Here is a 24,363-nt window from a genome sequence, read left to right as displayed (position 1 = left end):
AATTGAACTTATTCTAATCAAATTGATTCTCTTGGAGTTCTAAGAGAATCTAACTTCATTAGATTGTCCATCATTAAATCTTGTGAAGAAATCGACTAAACCGGGTATACTGTGACCAAAACACTTACGCGCATTACTATTTGGGGTAGCTGACCGCCCCATAGAATTTTTCTCAAAAAAGCAAATTCTTTCAATCAAATGTGGATTAATAGACTACTTGATACTTACTAAGAAGTCTTTTGTCCATTTTATAACACAAAAATAAATTTTAAATGGATTTTTTGATGATTTTTGAAATGATTTTTTTTGGGTTAGAAATGTCTAGAAAGAGACATAGAGTGACAAAGCGAAGGAAAAAAATTAATAAATTTGACCGTTACATCAATTTTTGAATTCCCTCTTTTTACATTTTTGTTATTAACTTTTTTTCTGGTGGTCTGTTTGTCCTCAAATTTTTACACGATCTTCTCAGATAACCAAGGAACTTATTTCCAGAAGCTTGGTTCTATACCTCTAAGAACTACGGCGCAAATAATCAAAAATTAGCTCTGGGGTCGGTCACCTACCCGTCATAGTATACGGAGGGTTAAATTGTTCTCTTGGCCCAGGACAACTCCCATATTCAGCTGAATAGACTCCTTTGAGTCTTTATAAAACCAGACCCAGTGCCGTATTTGGACAATTCTCCTCTATTATTAAAATTGATTTTTTCCCTTTTTAATTTTAAAAAGAAAATAGGGCATCCTCTACTAAATTTAACCTCTAGGCCGCCAAGCGGGGTCGTTGAACGACCCCAGCCCTATATTTCGTGCTATAACTTAATAAATATAAAAGATACCATTCCCATCTTTTGGAAATAAGTTCTTTGGTTATCTGAGGAGGTTGTGTAAAAATTTCAGCCAAATCCGTCCACCACAAGAAAAGTTATTAAGGAAAATGTAGAAGAAGGGAATTCAAAAATTGGTGTAACGGCCATGCTGCGGAAAATTTATTAGAATGAAGTTAGTCACATCATAAATCATATGGTTGAAGGGGGTTGAAGGGTTGTGTTTACTTTCTCACTTTACCATCTCAGTGTCAGAATTATCGCGAATAAGTAACATAAACAACATAAAACATAATTAGAAGCATATAAATGTGCAAAACAATAAAGAATATTCGAGAAATATTGCTATTTATCACGGTGCGGGAAGTGAGGGGAATGTGGGGAAGTAGTGAAAAAAAATAGCAGTTGCGGTCAACTTCGTGGCAAATTTCTCACAAAGAAAGTGTGAAAAATGAGTGAAAAATATTTTTCCCTAATATCTTCTTCTGCGTGTTTCCGGGTGGCGAATTTGTGATGCAAGGGGCAAGAGGACTATATAAGGAGTCTAAAGGTAGTGACCCGACAGTTCCCGGTTTTATAGTTTATGAGAAAATCGACTTCCTTCTTGGGGTCGTTCAACGACCCCACCTTGGCGCTCTAAGGAAGCTCCAAGGTCTTGGCGGCCAGCAGGTTAATAACAAAATAATCCCATTATTTAGTAGGAGGAAAAAAAAGGAAGAATGTCTCATCACCCTCATCATAATGCTGATGTTTGTTAATTTAGATCGATAAGGGTTACATACACCTACCTCAGGTCAAGCCTCAGGTTGAATCTACATAGAAAATGAGCACTATCTACCTACTATTGTGAGATGGAGAAGAATATATAAAGGTTGAAAGTTCAATGATTTTTCTTAATGCATTTTTCCCATTTTTCCTCTTAAAATTTAGATAAATTTTTAAGGAAATAATTTAATTAAATCCCGGTTCGTTTGAGAATTTTATGTAGGCAGTGTTAGACATAATAATAATGTAGGATAGCGGTAGTAAAATTATACGCAATTAGCTACTCAGTGAATTAATTCTAGTCCATGTGCTACATATGCTCGTATCAGAGCCAGGGAGTCGTTTGAAGTGTGGCTTGGGGCATACCTATGCTACTATATATCATACATATTGGCCACTTGGTGCTTATTTTTTGCAATGCAAGAGAGTGTCCGTCCAGTCCACCCTAGTGGGCAAAAAATGGTCCAACTTGGCACACAGCGAGGGTGTTATTTTTATCAATGAATGACTCTCCAATCATTCAGGGGAGTCAGGGGTGGAGTAGAAACATTAAATAGAAATTCTCTACAATGTAGGGCGCGCACACACATTGCTGTGATGATTTATGTCTCTATAAATCCATTTTTTTTTTACTAAAATTTAAGTTTATTAAATCATTTCACTTCATTTTACATTCATTTCTCAAATTTTCTCCCTTCTCTCATAATTCAAATGAACATTACAATAGATAAATTTGTAATAAATGTTATTGTTTTTTTGTGTGTGGTTTTTTTTTTAATATATAGATAAAAGATTCCATTTCACATTGTTTTTTCTTTATTCATGGTAAGGATTTTTTTTTACTAAAACGTTTTCATACTTGGTATTACTTTTTTTGTTATTTTTATCTTTCTTCCTTAATACATAATAGAAGTTTTTTTTTACTGAATTGGTTCCTTCACACATGTTTTACTAAGGTTTTTTCTTCTTTATTATTTTCTTCTTGTTTACTATAAGTTTTGCTTCTGGGTTTCACTTTTTTTTTAATTATAGTAATATAGAACTTTTTTCCTCATAATAATTTCTTTTAATAAAATGTTTTTTAAATATTTTTTATCTCTCATTGATTAAAATTTAAACACATATTATATTATGTTAAATAATATTTTTTTCAGTGACATTTTCTATTTTTTTTTTCATTAAATTTATTTTCTCTTTTCCCCGGGTGAAGCACTATTTTCTTTAATTTTTTTTATACAAGTTTTACAAACCCATAAATAATTTTTAAAACTAATATAATGTACTTTTCATAGGTTTTTTTTTTTTTACTATATTTCTTCACTCATTTCATTAATTTAATTTTTTTTTGTTTTAATAAATTGTGTAATGACAATAGAGAAAAACTATGATAAGAATGTATTAATAATTTATTTGTTTTTTTTTATTAATTTAATGAATGAAAAGTATTTTGTTGTTATATACATTTGCAGTTTTTTTTTCTCATTCTTTTACTCCATTTTTTTCTTTATTTAGTGATAATGTGGATCATCCATGATAAGAGGATACGAAAGAAATTTTGTACAAAATTTCTCTGAATGCGCGTATTTTTTTTTATTTTTTAATTAATTAATATTTATATTTGTTTTAAACATAGTGTGAAAAGGGCAATATCGAAGGATCTTTTTTTTTCTCTTAATATTTCGTACATTTTTTCTTTTTTTTCCTTTATATACGCACTATTATATCAATTTATTTATCATTTTAGGATTTTTTTTATCATTTTTCAGGCAGATCTAAATTTTTTTTGTCATTAGGTAATATTTTTTTTGCTAAGTAATTTTTATGCTAGACTTCTTCACAATTATGATCTCCAAAAGGGATGTTTTTTTTTAATAATTCTATATGTAGATTTATCTTCAGTAATATAATATACTTTTTTTTCTTTTTGTTTTCTAAACTGCTAAGTGTTTCAATTTTCAAATTGAATTTATCTAATAAAAAAAAAGAAAAATTAAATTGTTCTTTTTGTTTAAATCATTTTGAAATGTTTTTTTTTTGTTTATTGTAAAAAGGATGTGATTTATTTTTTTCTATATTCTTTATTTTTTAATTCTTATTTTCTTTTATGATTTCAATGCATTTTTAATGTGAATTTGTGTCCTGTGCTTGTACCATTCACAATGAAATTTCTTTCTTTTCAATAAATATAATTTAAATGGTGTAATTTACTATTAAATGTGATTCTATCATGCGTAGTATACCATCTTTTTTTTCTTTATTAATGTTTCTTCATCTACCAAGGTTTTCTTTTTTTTTATTTTATTTTCTGTTTCTAATGAATGTACTTTACTATAGTTTTTTTTTTCTCATCATTATCACTTATTACGACACGAAATATCTTATCTATTACAAAAAGAATGTGTTACTATTTCTACTTGTTTTTTCCTTCTTCTTCTTCATCTCTTTATTTAATTAATGATTTTTATTTTTGTTCTAAATCTTTGTTATGTTCTTTATTTTATTTTATAAATAAAAATTGGGTCTTTTGGACATAGCTACAATATATTATTTATTTCGTGTTTTTTTTTTAATGTTCTATGTATTTTTTATTTTTTCAATTTCCTGTGGCTTTATATTTGCAGTTTATTTTCTTCCATTCATTACGTTTATTTATTCTTTGTTTTCTCTTTTTTTTCTACTAAACTATTTTAGTGTTTTATGTTTTATATTGCAGATTATATAAATGCGTTTATTAACTTTCTTCATGCTATGACGAAAAAAAAATGGATGAAAACATAGGGTATAGGTAGCATCACAAACATCAAAAAATGTCCTCCATTCTCTTCAAATAAATCTTGTTTAAGTTTTCTTTTAAATCTTCGCATAAAATGAAAAACGTTTAATTTAAAATTTAAAGCATTTTAAGGCTTTGAAGGCTGCTGGCTTTTTTTTTTTCATTAAATTTCTTTTTCAAACACATTTTGTAGCGGAGATATGATTTTCAGAAAATGTTTTGCACACAATAATTGTCACATCTCCTATATAAGTCTGTCTCTAATGTATATCTTCCTGCATGAATTTCAATAATTTTCTCATCCACAACTATTACACAATCTCTCCTTCATTCCATATGCAAAGGGAGGCGCAAATGCAACTCTTTTCATTCATATTCAAATTTTTATTTATTCTTTTATGTCTTCAATGCCAATTCTCGTTTTGATAAGTTAAAAATTTTGATTGAATTCACTATTTTTTTATCATTCAATTTATTTTCAAGCTTTTCTTAATGTCCCAGCAGAGCTAATTTTTCAAATTAAAGTGCGATAGAGGTGGAAATGAAATGAGCAAAACAAATTGGAGCATTTTAAGCAATGATAAGTTTCATTTCAGTGTACACAGGGTGAGGCAGTTGAAGCTCGTTTCAATTTATTATTTAGGTTAACTCAATTATAACTGAAAGGAGTGTATTCATTTTGATTCCCTCATGGCACTAGACCTAAAATATGTTGAAAGGAATCTCGAAATATTCAAGAAAACTATTTGACCTAATTTTACATTTTTTTCTTCATATTAAAGGACGCAAAATGCTTACATTTTGAGAGATTTGAGGTTATATACTTTGAGGTTATGTTCTTTAAGCTTCAGTTGCTTCAGTAAGCTGAATTCATCTCACATCGTTTCACTCCATTATTATTATTTTCCTTTTTACCAATGATAGCTGACAGCGGTTTTTCCTTCAAAACATAACCTCAATTTCTTTGAAAATTATTAAAACAATGAGGTTATGTTCTTTACACTTTATTGTGTTGAATTAACAACGTATTAGTTGCCTTATTTTCTATCGTTTCATTACATCATTAACACTTGGAGGATCGAGGTTTCTAACCTCAAAAGTTTGACTTTCATTTTCTCTTAAAAGACAATGTTTTCCCAAATATTCTTTCGACCATCTTGAAGTAATCGAACTTCCCTACACACAGATGTAGAAATTTTCACGATATTTTTAAGAGATTTTATTCTGTGACCATTTAAAAAATGTCGAATTGGCCACTTTGACCAACAAAATTCTCCAAGGGTTTATCTCTTCTAGTAATTCTTCTTCTTCTTTTTAAGCTTTTCAGGGCCGGACGTCATTTCGACATCCACACAGCCTTCTTGTAATTCAATAAACAATGCCATTTTTTTCTGTTTTCTCTGCTACAAAACATAACCTCACAAAGGAAAATTAAGAAGACTAAAAGGATTTTTTCATACAAATCCCTTATGCTTGATTTCAACTAAAATTCTGCAAAATAAATTGAAGCAATTACTTATAAAGTCAACCAATAAAATGCTAAAATTGTTTTTTCTATTGTACATAACCTCAAACTTTTGCATGGAACGAATTGAAAATTCTTTGAAAAAGAAAGATAAGGAAGCTAAAATTCGTCATACTGTTTATCTGATGTAGACTAGAATTTTAGAACATCTATCTGAACTATTCTTGAATTATAATTAGAATAAGAAAAACTTGAAATATTCAAAATGGCGATCAATGATTTTGCAAGGAACGTAGACAGCTTTAGGAAAATAAAACGATTCATTTTCTCTCACAAAAGAGAAAACCTTGATATCATTAATCACATCTCTTGTAGATATTATTCGTCTCACCCTGTGTACTGCTGAGAGAATATTAGGGGAGCATGGTCCAATTAGAACCATTTAGTTTTTTTTGAATCCACAATTACTGAAAACCATTAAGACATCAAAAGTAGAAAGTTTTTAAAATAAAATGTGCATTAAAAGGACCTTAAAATGGTACTAAATTCCACTCTAAGCAAACCTCTGGAGGTTCGTATTGGGCCACATTCCCCTATACAGTGAGACCTCGCAGCAAAGCCTTTACGAGCAACATAAGAAAAAATCCCTAAGAAATAGAGAACAAACGAAAGTCTCCATTTCAAAACAAATAACAAAAAAAAGTCTTAAGGATTCTTTTTAAAATCAAGATAATTTTTCACAATTGCACGAGGTTGTTGTGCGAGCTCCCACTGTAGCTTAATGCAATTTTTAGGAATTCATCCAAATGTGGAAAGAATTATCGAGCAAAAAAATTTGGCATGGAAAACGTCCCAATCTCGGACCTTGAATAATAATGGAAAATTCTTTTCTATCACTGTTCTTTTGCTTTCTTCTTTACACGACATGTCCTACATAACGAACGTCTATAGAATTGTGTTTTATTTTTTACATTGAAATATTTGGCAATTAAACGTTCCAAAAGTAAATTTTATTTGAACACATTTTATCAATTAATAATTATAAATATCATTGAGGAATAATGTTTAATTTGCCAAATATTCTTTTGAGTACGTTATGTAGGGCATTCACTGTATTTTACATTTTTTTGCTCTCAATAATTCCCTATTTTGGGTGAATTAATCGTACTGGGACATTATGAAAAAGTTTTCTTTCAGCTATTTTATGTAAAAAAAAAAATAAAGAAAAACTCATTTTGCAAATTGAGCGTGAAAATATTGTGTAATGAAAAAAGGACTTTAAAAAAAATGATAAAACGGAAAATTCCCTTCGCTGAAAATTTATATTGGCCTATGCTTATGTAAAGTAAAAGCAAAATGTCTCAATGATCATAATTTTTCAGCGATGTAAGAGGCAAGAAAAAAATCTCGTAAATATAACATTTTTCATTGCTTCTTAACACACATGAGCAAATGAGAAAATTTAAATGATTCCAAGTCTTAAAATAGAAACACCCATTATACATCTTTTTCTTCTCTGCCCTCAATTTAGTGGGGATTTCTAATTTGTCGCGAAATATTAAGAGGAAATTTATTAATGTTAAGAAAATATTTTGTAATTATTATGTAATTCTTTCTCTTTTTTTTTAAATTTACAATGAGATTTTTTTTTTGAACAGAGTTTAAGATTTGAAATTTATTAAAAAAAAAAGATTTTTAGGTTAGAATAAAATTTCTTTCAGAGATAAAATGGGACAAGCATAGTACAATTCAGTCGATAAAATTAGAATATTTAAGGGTAAAATATCTATTTAAAAATAAAAGATTAAAGCAAAAAGATAATGAACAAAAAATATATTATTTTTATGATAATTTTGATGAATTGAGGACTTTGAGAAGCCGAAAATTCTTAAGTCTTTCACAGGTCAATCAATATATTTTTTATTTAATTTATTTGTAGGATAATAATTAATTCTTTTTAAGAATAAAATAAAAATAACTTAACCCCCAAATATATAATATAAATTATATATTATGAGAATTCACTTGAAAAGAAAAAAACATTAAAATATATGACACAATTGCGTAACAGCACCTTACGCTTTCAAAGTGAATCCCTTTAAAATAAGAATATTTACAGAAAAATCTTTTATTTCAAAAGCCAAGCTTTTTTTCATAAATGTTACAACTAAAGAAAAAAAAATACTTTAATATAATACCAATAAAACAACAAAAGAAAAACAATTTATAATAATAATAATTCAACTATTAATGCTGAATGCAATACTTTTCAATGAAAATGACATGAAAAAGAGACTAAATGTGAATGAGTAGGTAAACAAAGACTTTTGGTGACACTTGAAAAAATAATTTTTCAATTATTTCACCCAAATATGCTTTTAGAAAATTAATGGAAACATTAATTTATCATACAAATTTGCGGCAATTAGCAGAAAATAAATTTCTAAACACGAAAACGTTGGTCAATTTGAACAAATCAATTATGCATTTGCATACGATCTGCTGATTTATTCATATTACATACATTGCAATTAATTTTCCCGTATTGAGGAAAATTTTATTTTGAAAAAAAAAAAACCGTTCATCCAGCAAAAAGCATCCGTTTTAAATTGAAAGGAAATCAGGAAAAAAAAGAGCTTTCATTGCTCTTAAAAAAAGTTTCTCTTGTGGTACAGAATTGAATTAATTTAACTCTTCGCACACCGGTGCTGAGATGACGATGACATCAAAGGCTCTTTTGCATGCTCTAGGGGGTTACATTACCCCACTAAGAGCCACCATTTATTATTTTTTAATTTTCTATAGAAATCCACAAGTGCTTTATCCAAAGATAAAAATTCTCCATTATCCAACATTTGCATTACAAATAAGATTATCCAACGTTAGAAATTCCGAAAAGAATTATCATGATTTATATTTTGAAGACTTTTATCGAACATCCGTATTCCAAATAAGATTATCCAACATTAGAATTTCATAATAAAATTGTTCTGCTTTATTAATTCAGAATAATAATATCTAAGATGAAACTTTTTAAAATAATTAATTTGACGTTCGTGATTGAAACAAAATTAACTAACGTCAGAAATTCTGAATAGTTTTATCCAACTTGTTCTGAAGCCGATGTAAATGTGATTGAAATTTTTGGAAAAATGAAATTTTCCAAACATTTCAAGTTTTATCCAACGTTCAATTTCTAAATAAAATTATCTAATGTCAGAGTTACAAAAATGTATTTATTGGTTTTTCCTTAGGGTTACCCTGTCAGAAATTGTGAAAAAGTCAATGTAACGTTGTTAATTATAAATGGATTTATCCGGTTTATCCAAAGAGAAATTTTGAATTGGTTTAGCCAGCTATAGAAATTCGGTCTCCATTATCTTTCTTTTAATTTTATCTGGACCGAAGTTAGATAAAAAATATCCCATTTTGTACATTCCCACAGCCTGGATATCCTAAATCATTTTTTTATAGTTTATCTAAGGATTAAAACTTCAAAACAATATGCTAAATATTCAAAAATTTTGACGCAAAATGCCTCAAAAATTTGAATTTAAAATAAAAAGTATTAGAACTCTATTCAATTTGAAGGGAACAAATCAGATATGTATTATCCAACACTGAATTAATGACAAAATATCAAACATTAAAAATTCTGAATAAAATTATCCCAAGAGATTCAGTGTATTATTAACCTTGTATCTTCTAGAGGAATATCAGTGGTTTTTATATGAGCCTAACGTCCTATGATCCAAAAATAAAAAAACAATCTTGGATAAAATAAATAAATACAATTAAATCTAAATTATGTTTTTCATTTCAAGGAAAATTTTCCGGTGTTTTTAAACCTTTGTTTTCGAAAGTTTTCATTTATCCTGAACTGATTTATCTTGAAAAATTACAAATGTTCTGTTTATTTTTCTTTTATCCAAGATAAAGGTATGTAACTCCTTATTGAAATTAAAAAGCTTTTAATTTCCTTTTAAAATGTACCTCAACCACGACGTGAAAGAACTCAAGAAAAAACATTCCAGTGAAGATATCACATGGAAATTCACTGAGAAAAAAAAACATAGAGGTCACTGAGGACCCCCTCAAAGAAATTTAAGGGTTAACATTGGATTGGATCAAATCGTTAATTGGTTAATCGTAGCTGATTTATTTTATTCAGAACTTTGAAAAACTTTTCAAAAATTCTCTTTTGATTTATAAAATGTTCTACATTCTTCTCGCAATGTTCTGAACATAGAATGGAGGTGAAAAAAAGGTAAAAAGGGACGTTTTTTTTTGTTATTTACTCTGACATAAGTTGAACAATGTATGTAGGGTAAACTACTGAGGAAATTGTTAGTCTTCACAGTGGCCAGTATAGTTCAGTAGAATGTCATTTTGTCACTTCAATCAACTTGCAAAAGAGCCCCCATGTTGATGCCTTTCAACGCTTCGTGACTAAAGTACCTTACTATGTACAATGCATGATAAACTTTCTGCTGCTACACCATTTTCATACTATATGTATGCTACATATGTGAGTGAAATAATAAATAAAGAAGAATCCGTGTGTGAGAGCACAAATTGATTCTTTCAGTGTGTGTTCAAAGCGCATTTGTAAAAAAAATCGCACAAGAATATCAATATTATTTTATTTTTATGTGAGATTTTTGAATTAAATTTTAATACTTTTAATAAAACAAATATTTGGCGTATTTATTACCTACTCATTCAACAGAGCTTTCGACGTGTGTGTGTATGAAAAAGAGGAAAATTATTGTCGTCCTTTTGTCGGTACTTTGTAAAGGACCAAAATTTGAATGGTTTGAACGACAAGACGTTAAAAAAAGAACATTTTCTCTCTATCTAAAACATCAAACAAACATAGAAATAAAGTCAAAATAGATCAAGAAAGTGAAAAAGAAAATTACATATGTTTGGTGGATGATTGAAATTCTGACAAACATTGAATTTTTCTCATATTTCCCCACTTTTCACGAGAATTTCACTTCGGGATGAAAATTAAGAAAATTTCCACATTCAACAAGGAAATAAATCAATGCTTAATTAATCAAATTTTCAATCATCCGCTAAATTGAAAATTTCGCTCCAACACTGAAACAAAAAATCAACAATTGACTTAATATTTGACCTATTTTTTTTAGCTTTTTTTTTCTTTAAATTGAAATCTAATTTCAACAACTATACATTAAAAAATTTGAATTCTTCTGACTTTATATTAATCTATTGAAAAATTTCTTTTTTATTTGGATTTTATATTTTATGTTAAAAACCTCATTTAGGTTTGAAGCTCTTTTTACTGATTTTTTTTGTTTGTTTTTTTTTAGTCATTTTGCCGTTTTTCTTTGCACTTTTTTATTAATCATAAAATTTCAGACAAGATGATAACAGTCTTACTGTTTTCCTCTCATTTTTTTTTCCTTCCTCCAAAATGTATGTCAACATTACAAAGAAATTGCACTGTGTTGTAAGAAATGGCCTCTGGGTTGTACGCGCGGGGACAATAAACGGGGGATGGTGAAAGAAAATATTCACAAATCGATGAGATCTGTGGAAGAAATAAACACGAAAAAAAATTATTTCACCAAAAGTACAAGAAATACTTTTCAAATAAATTATATCTATGTATGACTAAGCAATGGTGGGGGGCAGATGGACAGATGGGCTAAATTAATCAATTTTGACAAAAATTCTTCCCCCAATTTATCTGCAAAATGACTGAAGATTTTTTTTTCTAGACCACGTGCAGTGAATAATTTAGCCCCATGCGCCTTAAAAAATCAAATAATTCATTTAGACGATTGCAGAGATTTTTATTGAAGCTTTTTTGATGAATTTTAGATGAATCGAACAATAATTAAATAAGAAAATCCCACAAAAGATCAAACACTTCCCTTTTGCAACTTCAATAAAAGCCACTGCAAGTCCAAAAGATAAATAGTTTTTTAGCTGTGTTTCTTTCAGACACAGCTTTTGTGTACCGAGCAAAATCGAAAGTCGTCAGATCGGGCTCAAACTTGGGATGAGCACGAATTAGGGTCCCCACATTCCAAAAAACGTATGCGCCAAAAAATTTTTTTTCCGGCCGGCCGGCCGGCCGGCCGGATTATAAACTTAAATTGCAAGAGAACGGTGATAGATAGAGACTTGCGGTAAACGGCAAAGTTTAAATATCGACGTGAAGAAATCCGATTATGAGGTCAAATCCACCCGCCCACCCCCCCGTCCGCCATTTTGAATAACCTCAAAATTTTGTTTTTGCTATATCTCAGCCGCTATTATAGCTAGAGGGCTGAAATTTTGATATGTTGTAGGGGCCATCAAGAGCTTTCCAACGATACCTCATTTTCGAAAATCCGTCAAGCCGTTTAGTCAATATGGCCGCCACAATTTTTCATCGAAAATCGACCATAACTCGAAAACGGCTTGACCGATTTTGATCAACCCGGGGTCAAATGAAAGATCTCAACAAACCCCACAACTCTCTAGAACATCAGAAGTTTCAAAAGTGACCGCTAGAGGGCCAAAAATCAAAAACAAAATTTTCGATTAGTTTTCGATGAATATCTCGAAAACGACGACATAAATTTTTTTCATTTTTTCATATGTTGTAGCTGACCATATTATCTAGCTTCATGCCAAAAATGAAGAAAATCTATGGATCCGTTCTCGAGATATAGCCTTCCAAAGTTGGCATGTCATATCTCGGGTTCTACAAGTCCGATCTTGATCAACTCAAGCGCAAATGAAAGGTTTCGAGAAACCCTACAAATGTCTAGAACATTGCAACTTCGAAAAATGACCGCAAGAGGCGCTAAAATCGAAAACAAAGTTTTCGAAAATTTCGAACTCGAATTTTTCGAAAATGGCGACATAAATTTTTTTCATTTTTCGATATGTTATAGCTGACTTCGAGACCTTTAAAAGAAAAAAAAATTTATGAAAATCTATGGATCCGTTCTCGAGATATGGCCTTCTAAAGATTTCTTAGGGTATGACTTTTCAACTTTTCCCGACTTTGCGCGTATTTAAATTAATTTACGCTCTAATTTGCTCTCACAAAATTGGTACACTGAAAGAAACACAGCTCCCGTAAGCTTGGTCAGCTTACCAGTACATTTTATAAGCAAAAATATGCATTTTGTGAGTGATTAGCGCATGACAATAGGACATAAAAATTCTTACCATAACATTTTAGATTATTGCCTGCAATTTACATATAATAGAGAAAAGTTTTTTTTTCACATAATTCCAAATGATAAGAATCACATTTCAATGTTATGCTCCTACTTTATTTTACTTTTTTCTTTTAAAATTACAGTGGGGTTCCGCAGTATGGCTTCAAGCTCAGTAGAGAACTTATAGAAAGTTGAAATGTTAGATTGTCCCATAATTTACTTCTAACCTCAAAAAATTACAATGAATTTAGGATTTGCCCGCCCAAACAAAAAAAAATGTCAATTTGTGAGGTTAGAATTCGAGATAATTTAGAAAAATCCAATCTATTGGGTTGTCCAATATTTATTCGGATTTCTAACCTAACATATTTATCATTATATTCAATGGGGATGAATGGGACATAGAATCGAAATTGTACTGAATTAATGTGAATATCTTAGGTTAGGAATCCGTGTAAATATTGGACAAACCAATATAAGACATAATTCAAAGCATTGCGATAACGCTTGGAATATAAAATAAAAATTTCAATGGTTTATAGACGTTTTTCCGACGTAAAGGAAGGCAAATTATCCTGTCTTACTATATTATTCACTACACTTGCGTAAGCAGCAAAGGATTTTTATTATGCCGTAAGAAATGAAGTAAAAATAACGTAAATGATGTAAAGTAAAATTGGGTTGAGAATTGTAGCTAAGACTTTGTTTCTTTTTCCTCTCTGAAACTATTACAAACTGAATATAATTTTCCTCTGCATACGCTTCTTTACGTACTTTGCTCAACTTTTTTCAAACCATTTTTTTCTAGGATTTTCCTCGTTCATACTGCCTATGATTTTCCCAGAATTCTCTGTCTAAGACATTAATTAAAATTAATTAGACGTCTGGGGATTATATTAGGCTAAACCTTAATAAGAAAACAATTACCTACTTAAGATTAGATTTATTAAATATGATAAAATTATTGCCGAAGTAGTCAGGAATGAAATGTGAGGTTATGGCCTTTACGATGTACTGTGTAAGTGTTCAAAAATAATCGCAGATTTTTTTTGACAGGATAGATTTGTTTTCTAAGAACAAAAGTTTATTGTTTTGTCGTATTTTCAAAATGACCGCCATCTTCTTTTTCAAAATGGCCGTTTACAGACCCATATTTATAATACTGAGGAATTAAATGTCTGGAAAAGATATCCAGTGAATCATAACAAAATTTCAGCCCTTTTTGTGGAAGCCAAAACTGGTTTTCTTATGTATTGTTCAATATATTTCAAGATGGCCGCTTTATTCTTTCAACATCTCTGCAGCAGAAAGGTTCTTATAAAAGTATCTTCAAATTATCTTTGTACAAGAGCTCAACCCCGTGGAAAATTAAGTTAAATCGGAATAGGCCAATGAACGCTCTTATAGACTCTTATCAACCAATCAGAGATGACTTTAAATTCTTCTTCTTATTCATTAATATTTCAACTCGACTCGATTAAAAAGGAATTTGAATGGAAAGTTGAGCATTTTCGTAAACGATCATGACGTTGAGTATTTTCTGGCCTTACTACGAAACCTCACTGTAGCAAAATTATTTCTGTAATTTTATAGCATTTTTTTTTGTTTGAAATCGTTTTCTTTTCATTCCTATATAATCAAGATAATTGCAGAAAATCTGAAATTTTGGAAATTTTCAATGATTTAAATAATAAAAATACTTTTGGCCATAAACCCCTTTAATAAACGTTAAGATTAAAGAGAATCGCATTGATTTTAAAGCTTAAACTTCATCATTTTCTGCAGGTGTCTGCTGCAATTCGATGCTAATGGAAAACGGCTCATTGTACATTAAATTATGCAACAGATATAAATAATCTACATAATTTATAGGAAACCTTTTTGTGTTTGTCAAAAGTTCTTCTCTCAAAACGAGAAGGGAAATAAGTAGGACAAATATAAAGTTGCATATTAACACGAATTTGTAGTTGAAGAAAATTAAGAATTAACTGCAGTTAATACGAGAAAACGTTACATAATCAATTCTATAGATAAAGTTCAGTCTAAATTTTCTCCCACACGTAAGTGGGGAAATTTTCTAACGCCAGATATGGCACAAGTATCATCCAACACGTGAATAAAATCTTACAAAATTGTCTCCCACTCGGTGCGATACTAAACAATGCAATTTTTGCTGCATTAAAGCAACAAAATGCAAATCAAATTAATGACATTTCCAAGATTATTCGTGATGGATTTTGTGTCTTTTCAAATTGAGAGAGAGAGAAAATAGAATGAATGAAATATTCTGCAATTCAATAAATTTTCTTTCATATTGTTTGATAGACTTTTTTGATGAAAAATTGAATTGCTTTGTATCTTATCGCGCGCGCGAGCTAATTTTGGATTAATATCATTCAACCACAATAAAGTTAAAATTTCACAAATTCCTATTTTCTCTTCTCTGTCCCCACAGGTCTCTCTCATAAATCACCGCATTAAAGGAAGAAGAAGAAAAAAAAGAAGAAAACATTCCTATATGAATTTTGAAAGCTTCACAGTCTTAGAGCATACAAAATTAATACAGATGATGTTAGAGATAAAATTTTGCAGAGAAGAGAACAAGGACTATTTTTAGTCTATGTATGCACAATAATCTACTCACATGTGCTATACATACATATAGTCACATTATATAATAATAAGATATTGACAAACACTGGCTCTCGGGGTATGGAAAAAGAGGATAGAGCTGTGGGTAGAGCGGGTTAATCGATTCGATTATTTCATTTCAGCGAGCATTTAGTGAATATTTCACCAAAGGGGAAAATTCCTCTCACCCCCCGCCCCCAAACAGACTCTCACATATTCCACCCTCCCCCATCAATTGGCAGTCCTTTTATCCTCTTTTATAATTTCCCTAAAGCACCTCCTAAAAGCGCCAAAAATGACCAACCTTTCCATCAACAAAAAAAAATGTTTTCTTCTTCTCTCTGCTAATCTTTCATGCTGCTTAAAAAGTTCTCATTAATTTGTTTATTTTTTAAATTACGAATTTTTTCCGTGTTAATTGACAGGTTATTTAATTATTTTATTAATTTTCAATAATAATGGTTTTGTTTTTTGCGGGGCTACATTATTCACTGACGACCAAAGGGGCTAAATGAATTAAGTTCTGCAGAACAAAGTCTACAGAAATATAGCCAACTTCAGGCATTTAGCATTGATTTTTTCATTGCAAAAATGGACAACGTGGAGGATCAAATTTGCTAATAAGTACCAGCTGATAAAATATGCTCAATAATTAATTATTAATCAGTTTATTGAACGAGGATCGAAAGTTTCACTAATTCTTGATCTCCTTCAAGTATTCCTGCACCTAATTACTAAATATTTTATTGAGAAAATCGTCACTAAAAAAAATTGCGTAGAATCGATGCAAAATTGCCAATTCAAACGACCTTTTTAGCTACAGTTTTGCTTAGTTTATCATTGCGCCTAAATCATCACAAACTTTGATTCTTCAAGTAACTTTTTAGTCACTTCCGGCTATAAAATTAATCCACAGTACTTTATTTGCGAAATATGGGGAAACATAACCTCAAAACAATGGCAAAAATGTCTGGGATTTTGACTGGTAGTTATTACCAATTTGATCCTCCGCGTTAGATTTTGATTTTGACCTCAATTATCTTCCAAAGAAAAGACCTTTCTCGAGATTTTCTTTCTGCTATCTTAAAGTAATTAAAATTACCTACACATAGATGTTAAATTTATCGAGATAAGTCTAATAGATTTTATTCTATGGCAATCTTAAGGTTCCAATTGGTAGCAAATTGGTACCAGTAAAGTCCTCCAAGTGTTAAAGAACAAATAAGGGAAGATCGAGGCTAAAAATGTCAAACAAGGGTTAAGTTAAAACATAATCTCCTTTCCATGATGTCGAAGAACACAATGCAAGAGCTTTTGCAGCGTTACAATATGACATTTCGAGATATTTATTCTGTCTTCATCAGAAAAAAGGATCTACAAGAAAATTGCTAAAAGCTCTATAATTATTCTCAACCAAATTCTATTCTTTTACATGAAATTCACGCAGAAGAAGTTGAAGAAGACGTTTTGTCCTAAAAATGTCCTTCATAGAGTAAATATCGTGATAAAAGTTTTTATATTTCACGTTGGACGCGAAAGGGTTAACTCAGTTATGTCCAAGAATTTTTTTTTAAATTATCTCAAGTCTGTATTTAAAATCGTGTAGAAGAGTCAATTTTCAATAAAAATTTTCAAAATTCCGTGTAAGAAATTCTAAAACTGATCCTAAGAAAATTTTACTAGTTTATTAAAAATAGTAAAATAAACGTCATTTTACTCTATATTTTTGAAAAGAAAATGTTTTTAAAACTTTTTCTTAACCCTTATTGACTACGCTAAATATTAGCCCCCACTGGCTCAGAACAAATGAAGAGTTTCCATTGACAGCCGAGATAAGGATATTCCTTGAGATAACTGCGTACTGACATAACCTCATTTTCTCAATGAAAATGCCCCACCGTCTGTTATGAGTCATAATCCCCATTAAGTTAAAAAAAAAACCTTTTATACTCAAAAAATCAGAGATATTCTGAAGAAAACTGGTTGTCTTTCGTTAGAACCTAAAAAAACTTTTTAATAAAACAAATCGTCTGTTTCAACCCCACCTGATATGACTATTTTAGCCCCATTCTCAGCATATGTTTTTAATAAAATTAAATAACTGTCATAAATCATTTTTAAAACCGCAAAAAAAAGCTCATTAAAAGCTTTTTTTCAAAATTGATTAATTTAACGTTAAAAGTATTTTTTTTTGGAATTTTCAGGCATATTTTCTAAATAATTCAATGCAAAAAAAGTGAAAAATTAATTCAATTTTTTTTCAAATAAGATTTAGTGAGAAGTTAAATAAATATTATTTTGGGGTACTAATTAGGTACCTATACTAAAACCACAATGCAGGACCAAGAGGATATTTAATATACAATAGCTACAGTTTAATATGAGAGTAAAATTTTCCAACCCAAAAGCATGCACGTTTCCCATTCTACCTCAATCTAAGTGAGAAAATATTTATTTTTATTGTTCTTGTAAAGTTTTCAAAAAGATTAATCCATCTAACGATTGAATAGGACGGTATTTAAAGTCCTACAAAGTAAAACTAAAACTCTATTACAGTTGTGAGCTAAAAAACAGCATCCAATATGCTTTTAATCATGTTTACAACAAAAAAAAAAAAGATTTCTCCACTCGCAATTCGCAAAACCTAATCTCTAATAGCCCTATAATGCCCTCTGTTTTATCGCAAAGATAAAATCTTTGCAGTCTTTGCAACTAAAAGAAAACAACCAATTCTAAGCGCGTGTGCGAAAATTATTATCGATACTAAATCCCCCAACATAATTTATTTTACAGCACAACTCATTCTGTTTATTTTTAGAGATTTCAAATTGAACGTGTCATTTCGTTTTGAACGAAAATTGAGAATAAAAATTATTTTTATAGCCTAAAATCAGCGAAAAGGATTATTTTAGTGCTATTTTTTCACTCGCAACTGTACACTGAAAAGAAGGTAGTTTAATTAGGAACATTACATTTTGGGTATAGATTTAACCATTAGGGATCTATGGTACAGAGAAAAATTCATGTAAAGGTACATAAAATGCAAACAGTGAGGTCCCGGAATAAACTTAGATGCATTTTAACGAATATTCTGTGATTTAATGCAGATATTAACTCCTAGAGGGCTAAAATTCACATAACTTTCGATTTTTTGGACTAAAACGGTGAATAATAAAGTCCTTCATAATTAACACTGGAAGACATGAATTTCTAACCTCAAATTTTGAGCTTGAGCTTAATTTTCTATTTTTTTAACGAACTTCTAGTATTTGAAGTAGCCTACACATAGATGTAGAATTTATCAAGTTAAGTTGGATAGATTTTAATCTATGACGGTTTAAAAAAGTCGAACTGGCAGCAATTGCCAGATTTATCCTCCAAGTGTTAAAGAAAAAGTGAGGTTACGTTGAAGAGGATATTTCGCACCGGAAAAAAATCAACGTTAGATTAAGAAAAAATAACTTAGAACCAGTTCGTAAAAAAATGATTTAACGACCGTGATGATATATGAGGGAAATTCTTCGGAAAATCGGTGAGAAAGGAAGCAAGAAAAACTTAATTTTCCTGCAATCAGCGACGTTTTGAATATTTTATATTCATCTTCACGCACATACTTGCAGAAGCCTGAAGAGGAATATAAATTACTCAAAACGTCACTATTGCAGAAGACTTTTGTTTTTCTTGTCCCCTTTCCGACCGCTTTTCAGACGAATTGTGTCTTTGCTAAATATTTTAAAACTTCAATTTTTCACACAAAATTCTTTGGTAAAAATAGTACATTTACCTCTCATGAAGCCAAGACATTTTTACGTCTTTAAAATATTAACACCAACGACCCTTGCCCCTGGCTTTTAAGGGGTTAACAAAACTCTCAATTCTTATCTTTAACAGTCCGTATACTATGAGGGGTAGGTGACCGACCCAAGAGTTATATTTCGATTAATTACGCCTTAATTCTTAAGAGGTATAGAACTAAGCTTCTAGAAATAAGTTTTTTGGTTATCTGAGAAGATTGTGTAAAAATTTTAGGTCGATCCGACCATCAGAAAAAAAGTTATTTACAAAAATGTAAGAGGAGGGAATTCAAAAATTGATGTAACGGTCAAATTTATTCCTTTTTATCTTCTCTTTATCACTTTTTTGTCTCTTTCTAGACATTTCTAACCCCAAAAAATCATCAAAAAATCCATTTAACATTTATTTTTGTGTTTTAAAATGGACAAAAGACTTCTTAGGGAGTACCAAGGAGTCTATTAAAGCTCATTTGACCGAAAGAATTTGCTTTTTTTTGTGAAAAATACCCCAATAGTAATACACGTAAGTGTTTTGGCCACAGTATACGGAGGGTTAACTCCTTTGGAATGTCAACACCAACGACCCTTGCCCCTGGCTTTTAAGGGGTTAACAAAACTCTCAATTTTTATTTATCTTTAATCATTCTCTCTCTCCCTCTCTCTCATGAATTTGATTTAAATTACATAAAAATTGAGCAAATAAGACGGAGATTCAATTAACGAATTCCTCAATCGAGTGTTTACTGCGGAACCCCACTGTACGATAACATCAAAATACATTGAAATACACTAAAAAAAAAAACTGTGAAAAAAATTGAATTTTAACTCACCTGTTTAACATTTTGCTGCAATTTTTCATCATCAAATTCGCAAAATTGTAATCCACGATGAAATTTTGCGATACTTGGACCACTCTTTATGGGTTCTTGTTGATTTTTTTCTTGGGTGGAGCACGTCGCGATGATCATGATTGTGATAATGAAGGATGAAGTTTAATGCGGTGATAAGATTTGGCCAGATTTGCGATGAGTTTTCTCTTTCTTCTCTCTTTGGCGACTCTCTAAATTCACATCCCTTTCCCCCAACTTCTCCAAAAATGTTTGGAGTGATTTTTTTTTAATTTCTACGTTTTTCTTAAGTTAAAAAAAAACTATGCAGCCTATTTTCTTTTCCTTTCATATCCACACGCTTTGCGTAAAATTGTCTGAAATTTCTCCCCATTTTTTTGAGATAAAAATATTTATTTATTTAATAATTTAAAATAAGAAAATTAACAGGGGGTGGGGGGTAGTAAAAAACAACCCCTATGGGGAGAGATTAAAGATGTGTAAGAAGGATTGAAAGGAACGTTTAATAAGTAAATAAAATATTTATAAGGATAAATTGGGGATATTTTATTAAAAGACTTTTAATTAATTAATAAAATAATATATAACTTTTTTTTATGTTTCTTTAAAATCAAATGACTATCTCTTTCTCTTTCCACGGAGGGGTACAATAATATATTTTTTTAATTTTTCATTTAATAAAAAACAAAGGAAAAAATAAAGTTTTTCATCTTTTTCTTCCCTGAACCACAAGGTGAAAAAATTATTAAATTTGGTAAAATAAATTTTTTTTTGTTAAAAAGTGGTCTCAAGTTGGGAAATTTAAAAAATAATAAAAAGGATGAAAAAAAGCACACAATATTGTTTTTTTCTTGGTGTTTCGGCATGTGAGGTCTTTTCTTCTATTTTTTTGCATGATTTGAATTTCTTTTTGTTTTTTTTTTTGTTTAGAATTCAGCAAATTCTTTGGCGCACTTTTCCGTGCTTGAGATCCGGAGCGCCTCCTCTTCGTAATCATCGAAATTGCTTGTATCCCCTGGTCCTTTGCATCGTGGTATAAAAGGCGCTTCGATTTTCTTTTGGAAAACAGCAATCCAATCGGTCGATGCGAACCATTTGTGTCCTTTGATATCATTAACGCCCGCCTTGAGGTTCCCATAGCGTTTAGTGAGATCCACCTGAAGGAGATTACGGAGGAGGTCCTTCAGATCTGAGCCGAAATGTGAGGGAAACCGCACTTTGCCGCTGACAATTTTTTCATAAATCTGAATTGGTTGATCGGCAAAGAATGGCGGATACCCAGCTGCCATTTCATACACCAACACCCCAAGTGCCCACCAATCCACAGCTTTATTGTATCCTTTGCTGAGAATTATTTCCGGTGCCAAGTACTCCGGGGTACCGCACAGTGTCCACGTGCGCCCCTTTACGCGTTTAGCAAAGCCAAAATCGGTCACCTTAAGGTACCCCTGACTATCAATTAGGAGATTTTCTGGCTTCAAATCCCGATAGATGAGATCGAGATAGTGCAAATATTCAAATGCAAGAACAATTTGGGCCGCATAGAAGCGCGAATGGGGCTCCGAGAAGCGCCCCACTTTGCGTAAATGTGAAAACATCTCACCACCTGGCACATACTCCAGCACCATGTACAAATTTGAATTGTCTTTGAAATGATATTTAAGTGAGACGAGAAATGGGAAGGAGATCGCCTGGAGGATGCGCTTCTCATTCAATGTGTGCTCCACCTGCTTCAGCTTCACCACCTTCTGCTTATCCAGAATTTTCATTGCAAAGTAATCCTTTGTCGGCTTATGCTGGACAATCATGACACGACCAAAGCTACCCGTGCCCAGTGTCTTGATGCGATCGAAGTCATCGAGGGCGGCTGTATTTGTGGGATTGCGCTTCCACTTATCCTCGAATTCCTCCTTTGCCTGATCGAGGAATTCCTTAACGCTTTCAGCAGCGTCAACTTTCTTATTCGCCGTCGCGGCGTTGTTTCCCATTGCTTTAACAGCAGTGTCCGTTTTTGAGTCCAGTTTGGGTTATTTTTTTTTAAACGCGATTCCTTTGTTTTTATACTTTTAAAATTTACTTTTTTTTCTTTTTTTCTTTTGCGTTAAAACTTGGGAAAAATAAAAACAATAAAAAGAAACTTTGAGGTTAGAAAAAAAAAACTTGCCGGGATTCCCTTTGCCGAAATGAAAACAACAACAACAACAACAAAACTTCAATCGGCTTCCGTTCGGCGATCTTTCGCTACTTTTCGGCACACGTCGTCACTCCTCGGCACTCGTCGACACTCTTCGCGGGATGCGATCCTTTTAAACTCGCGGCACTTTTCTTAACTTTTTTTTTTCTTTCGTCGTCACAGTTCTCACACTTTTCTCTCTCTCGCTCTCTCAACGTAAAATATGTGCGATGAAAATTATATATTATATATTACGAAAAAGTCGCCACACAGAAACTAATAGCACACAAATTGTGAATTTTTAATGGATTTATCTCGCAGGTTTTTTTTTCACCTCTTCTCTCACTCACGGCACTACTCTTTTTCTCTCTCGCTCTCTCCCCAACTTCTCTTCGCACTTCCAAAATATTCCTTCAACTTTTTTTTCCTTCTCTCAAGAAGTCACTTTTTCATTACTATTTTTTTTTACTTTTCTTTGGCAGGCTCTCAATGCGTTTTTTTCTTCCCAAATTGGCTTTTTTTTCCACTTCGGGGTCACACGAGAATAAAATTTTCTAATATGTGATTTTTTTTTGTATTCTATGTATCTCTCCAACTGCACACACTGAAAAAGGTAATAAAAAGAAGAAAAAAAATGTCTCGATTTTAACTCTTCTGACTTTCAAAGATTTTTCCTCTCACTCTCTCCCCTTTCCCTCCGCCCAAATAATGAGAGGAAAAAGAAATAAAGTATAAAGAAGAAAATTCTCTTTTCACCTGGCAATCAAGTTAACACAGGGTGTGTGTGTTTTCCTTGGTGGGAAGAGTCACACAATCACACTTTCGGCGACATTTCTGGAGCACTCTACCTTCGATCGGTCCATAAAAATAAGACCACCTCTCCTGACCCCGTAATTGAGAAAAAACACACATACACCACCTCACGCCGCAGGTGACACCCTTTTGGGAAAGTAAATGCAATAAGCAAGAGTTCACGGATTCCTCAACTGATTTTGCATCCACTTATCACAAATTCTCAATGTGTTATCTATCTCCTCTTCTGCGAAACTTCCACTGCCAATGGAGATGAATTCAAATACAAAATGGCTGACGTGAGAAAACACACGGACCCAGTGGGCATACCACGCATTGTACTGTCAGCACATTCGTAAGGTGTCACATATAGGCAACGTCCTCCATACGTCTTGAGGGTCTTGTGTATAAAACGGTGTAATCTCGTTTATGATTTCTGTTGCTATTAGAGCAAATTCTGTGGCACCCTGTAAATTCCCGCCAAAATTTTTAACCTTTGGTGGGAGACAAAACTGGTAATCGCTGCCAATTCGACTTTGATTTACTTGATAAATTCTACATCTATGTGTATGCGACTTCAAATACTAGAAGTTCGTCAAAAGAAAATCTGGAAAAACGTTTTCTTTATTATATAAACTTAAGCTCAAAGTTTGAGGTTAGGAATTCGTGTCCTCCAAGTGTTAAGTAACTAAATTTTTGAGTGTTCCAACAGGAGGATACTAAATTAATGCTGATCTCAACTGTAATTGAGATCAGCAGGCATAATGAATTAGACAGTCTTGAATTTTTTACTTTTTTTTTTATTTTCACTGATGGGGTCAATTTTGGCAAAAATCTTTTATTTTCTAACAATTCGTAAGTCACCCAGAATTGGTTCTCCCAATATATTAAAACGCGCCTCCTAAGATTTCGCCCTGACCTCCTAAAATTAAATGAAATTTTGGAAGAATACTTATGTTATTATGGTGCCACTGAATCAACATTTTCTCCCAAAAATTTGGTTGGCGCCAACTGCTTTTGAACACTTGGTTTATTCAGTCATAACCTCACTTTTTATTATATTTGACATTCACAGCAAAAACGTTACCACGACGGTAAGGTCCGCT

At 31.4% G+C, this 24,363-nt stretch overlaps 1 protein-coding gene across 2 annotated transcripts; it reads right to left on the bottom strand.

The window, feature by feature from the left end:
- Positions 1-2,212: 2,212 nt before the first annotated feature.
- On the bottom strand, positions 2,213-23,574 carry LOC129791710 (cAMP-dependent protein kinase catalytic subunit 1). 2 transcript variants are annotated; one of them, XM_055830014.1, is made up of 4 exons: positions 23,222-23,574; positions 20,275-23,069; positions 13,027-13,047; positions 2,213-11,389 (listed from the first exon to the last, which is right to left on the bottom strand). In XM_055830014.1, exon 2 carries the CDS (start codon positions 22,278-22,280, stop codon positions 21,219-21,221), a length of 1,062 nt encoding a protein of 353 aa, XP_055685989.1. In that variant the 5' UTR covers positions 22,281-23,069; positions 23,222-23,574; the 3' UTR covers positions 2,213-11,389; positions 13,027-13,047; positions 20,275-21,218. The 2 variants fall into 2 exon arrangements, with proteins under 2 accessions (XP_055685989.1, XP_055685988.1); XM_055830013.1 differs by lacking the exon at positions 13,027-13,047.
- Between the last annotated feature and the right edge of the window lie 789 nt (positions 23,575-24,363).

The sequence above is a fragment of the Lutzomyia longipalpis genome, chromosome 3, assembly GCF_024334085.1.
Source record: "Lutzomyia longipalpis isolate SR_M1_2022 chromosome 3, ASM2433408v1".
Lineage (NCBI taxonomy): Eukaryota > Metazoa > Arthropoda > Insecta > Diptera > Psychodidae > Lutzomyia > Lutzomyia longipalpis.
Note: the sequence above shows the minus strand (reverse complement) of the source record. Positions and strands in the feature narration are given on the sequence as shown.

Bases quoted from the DNA above. Each gene is read 5' to 3' on its own strand.
- LOC129791710 (XM_055830014.1), bottom strand. From the start codon at position 22,280: ATGGGAAACAACGCCGCGACGGCGAATAAGAAAGTTGACGCTGCTGAA.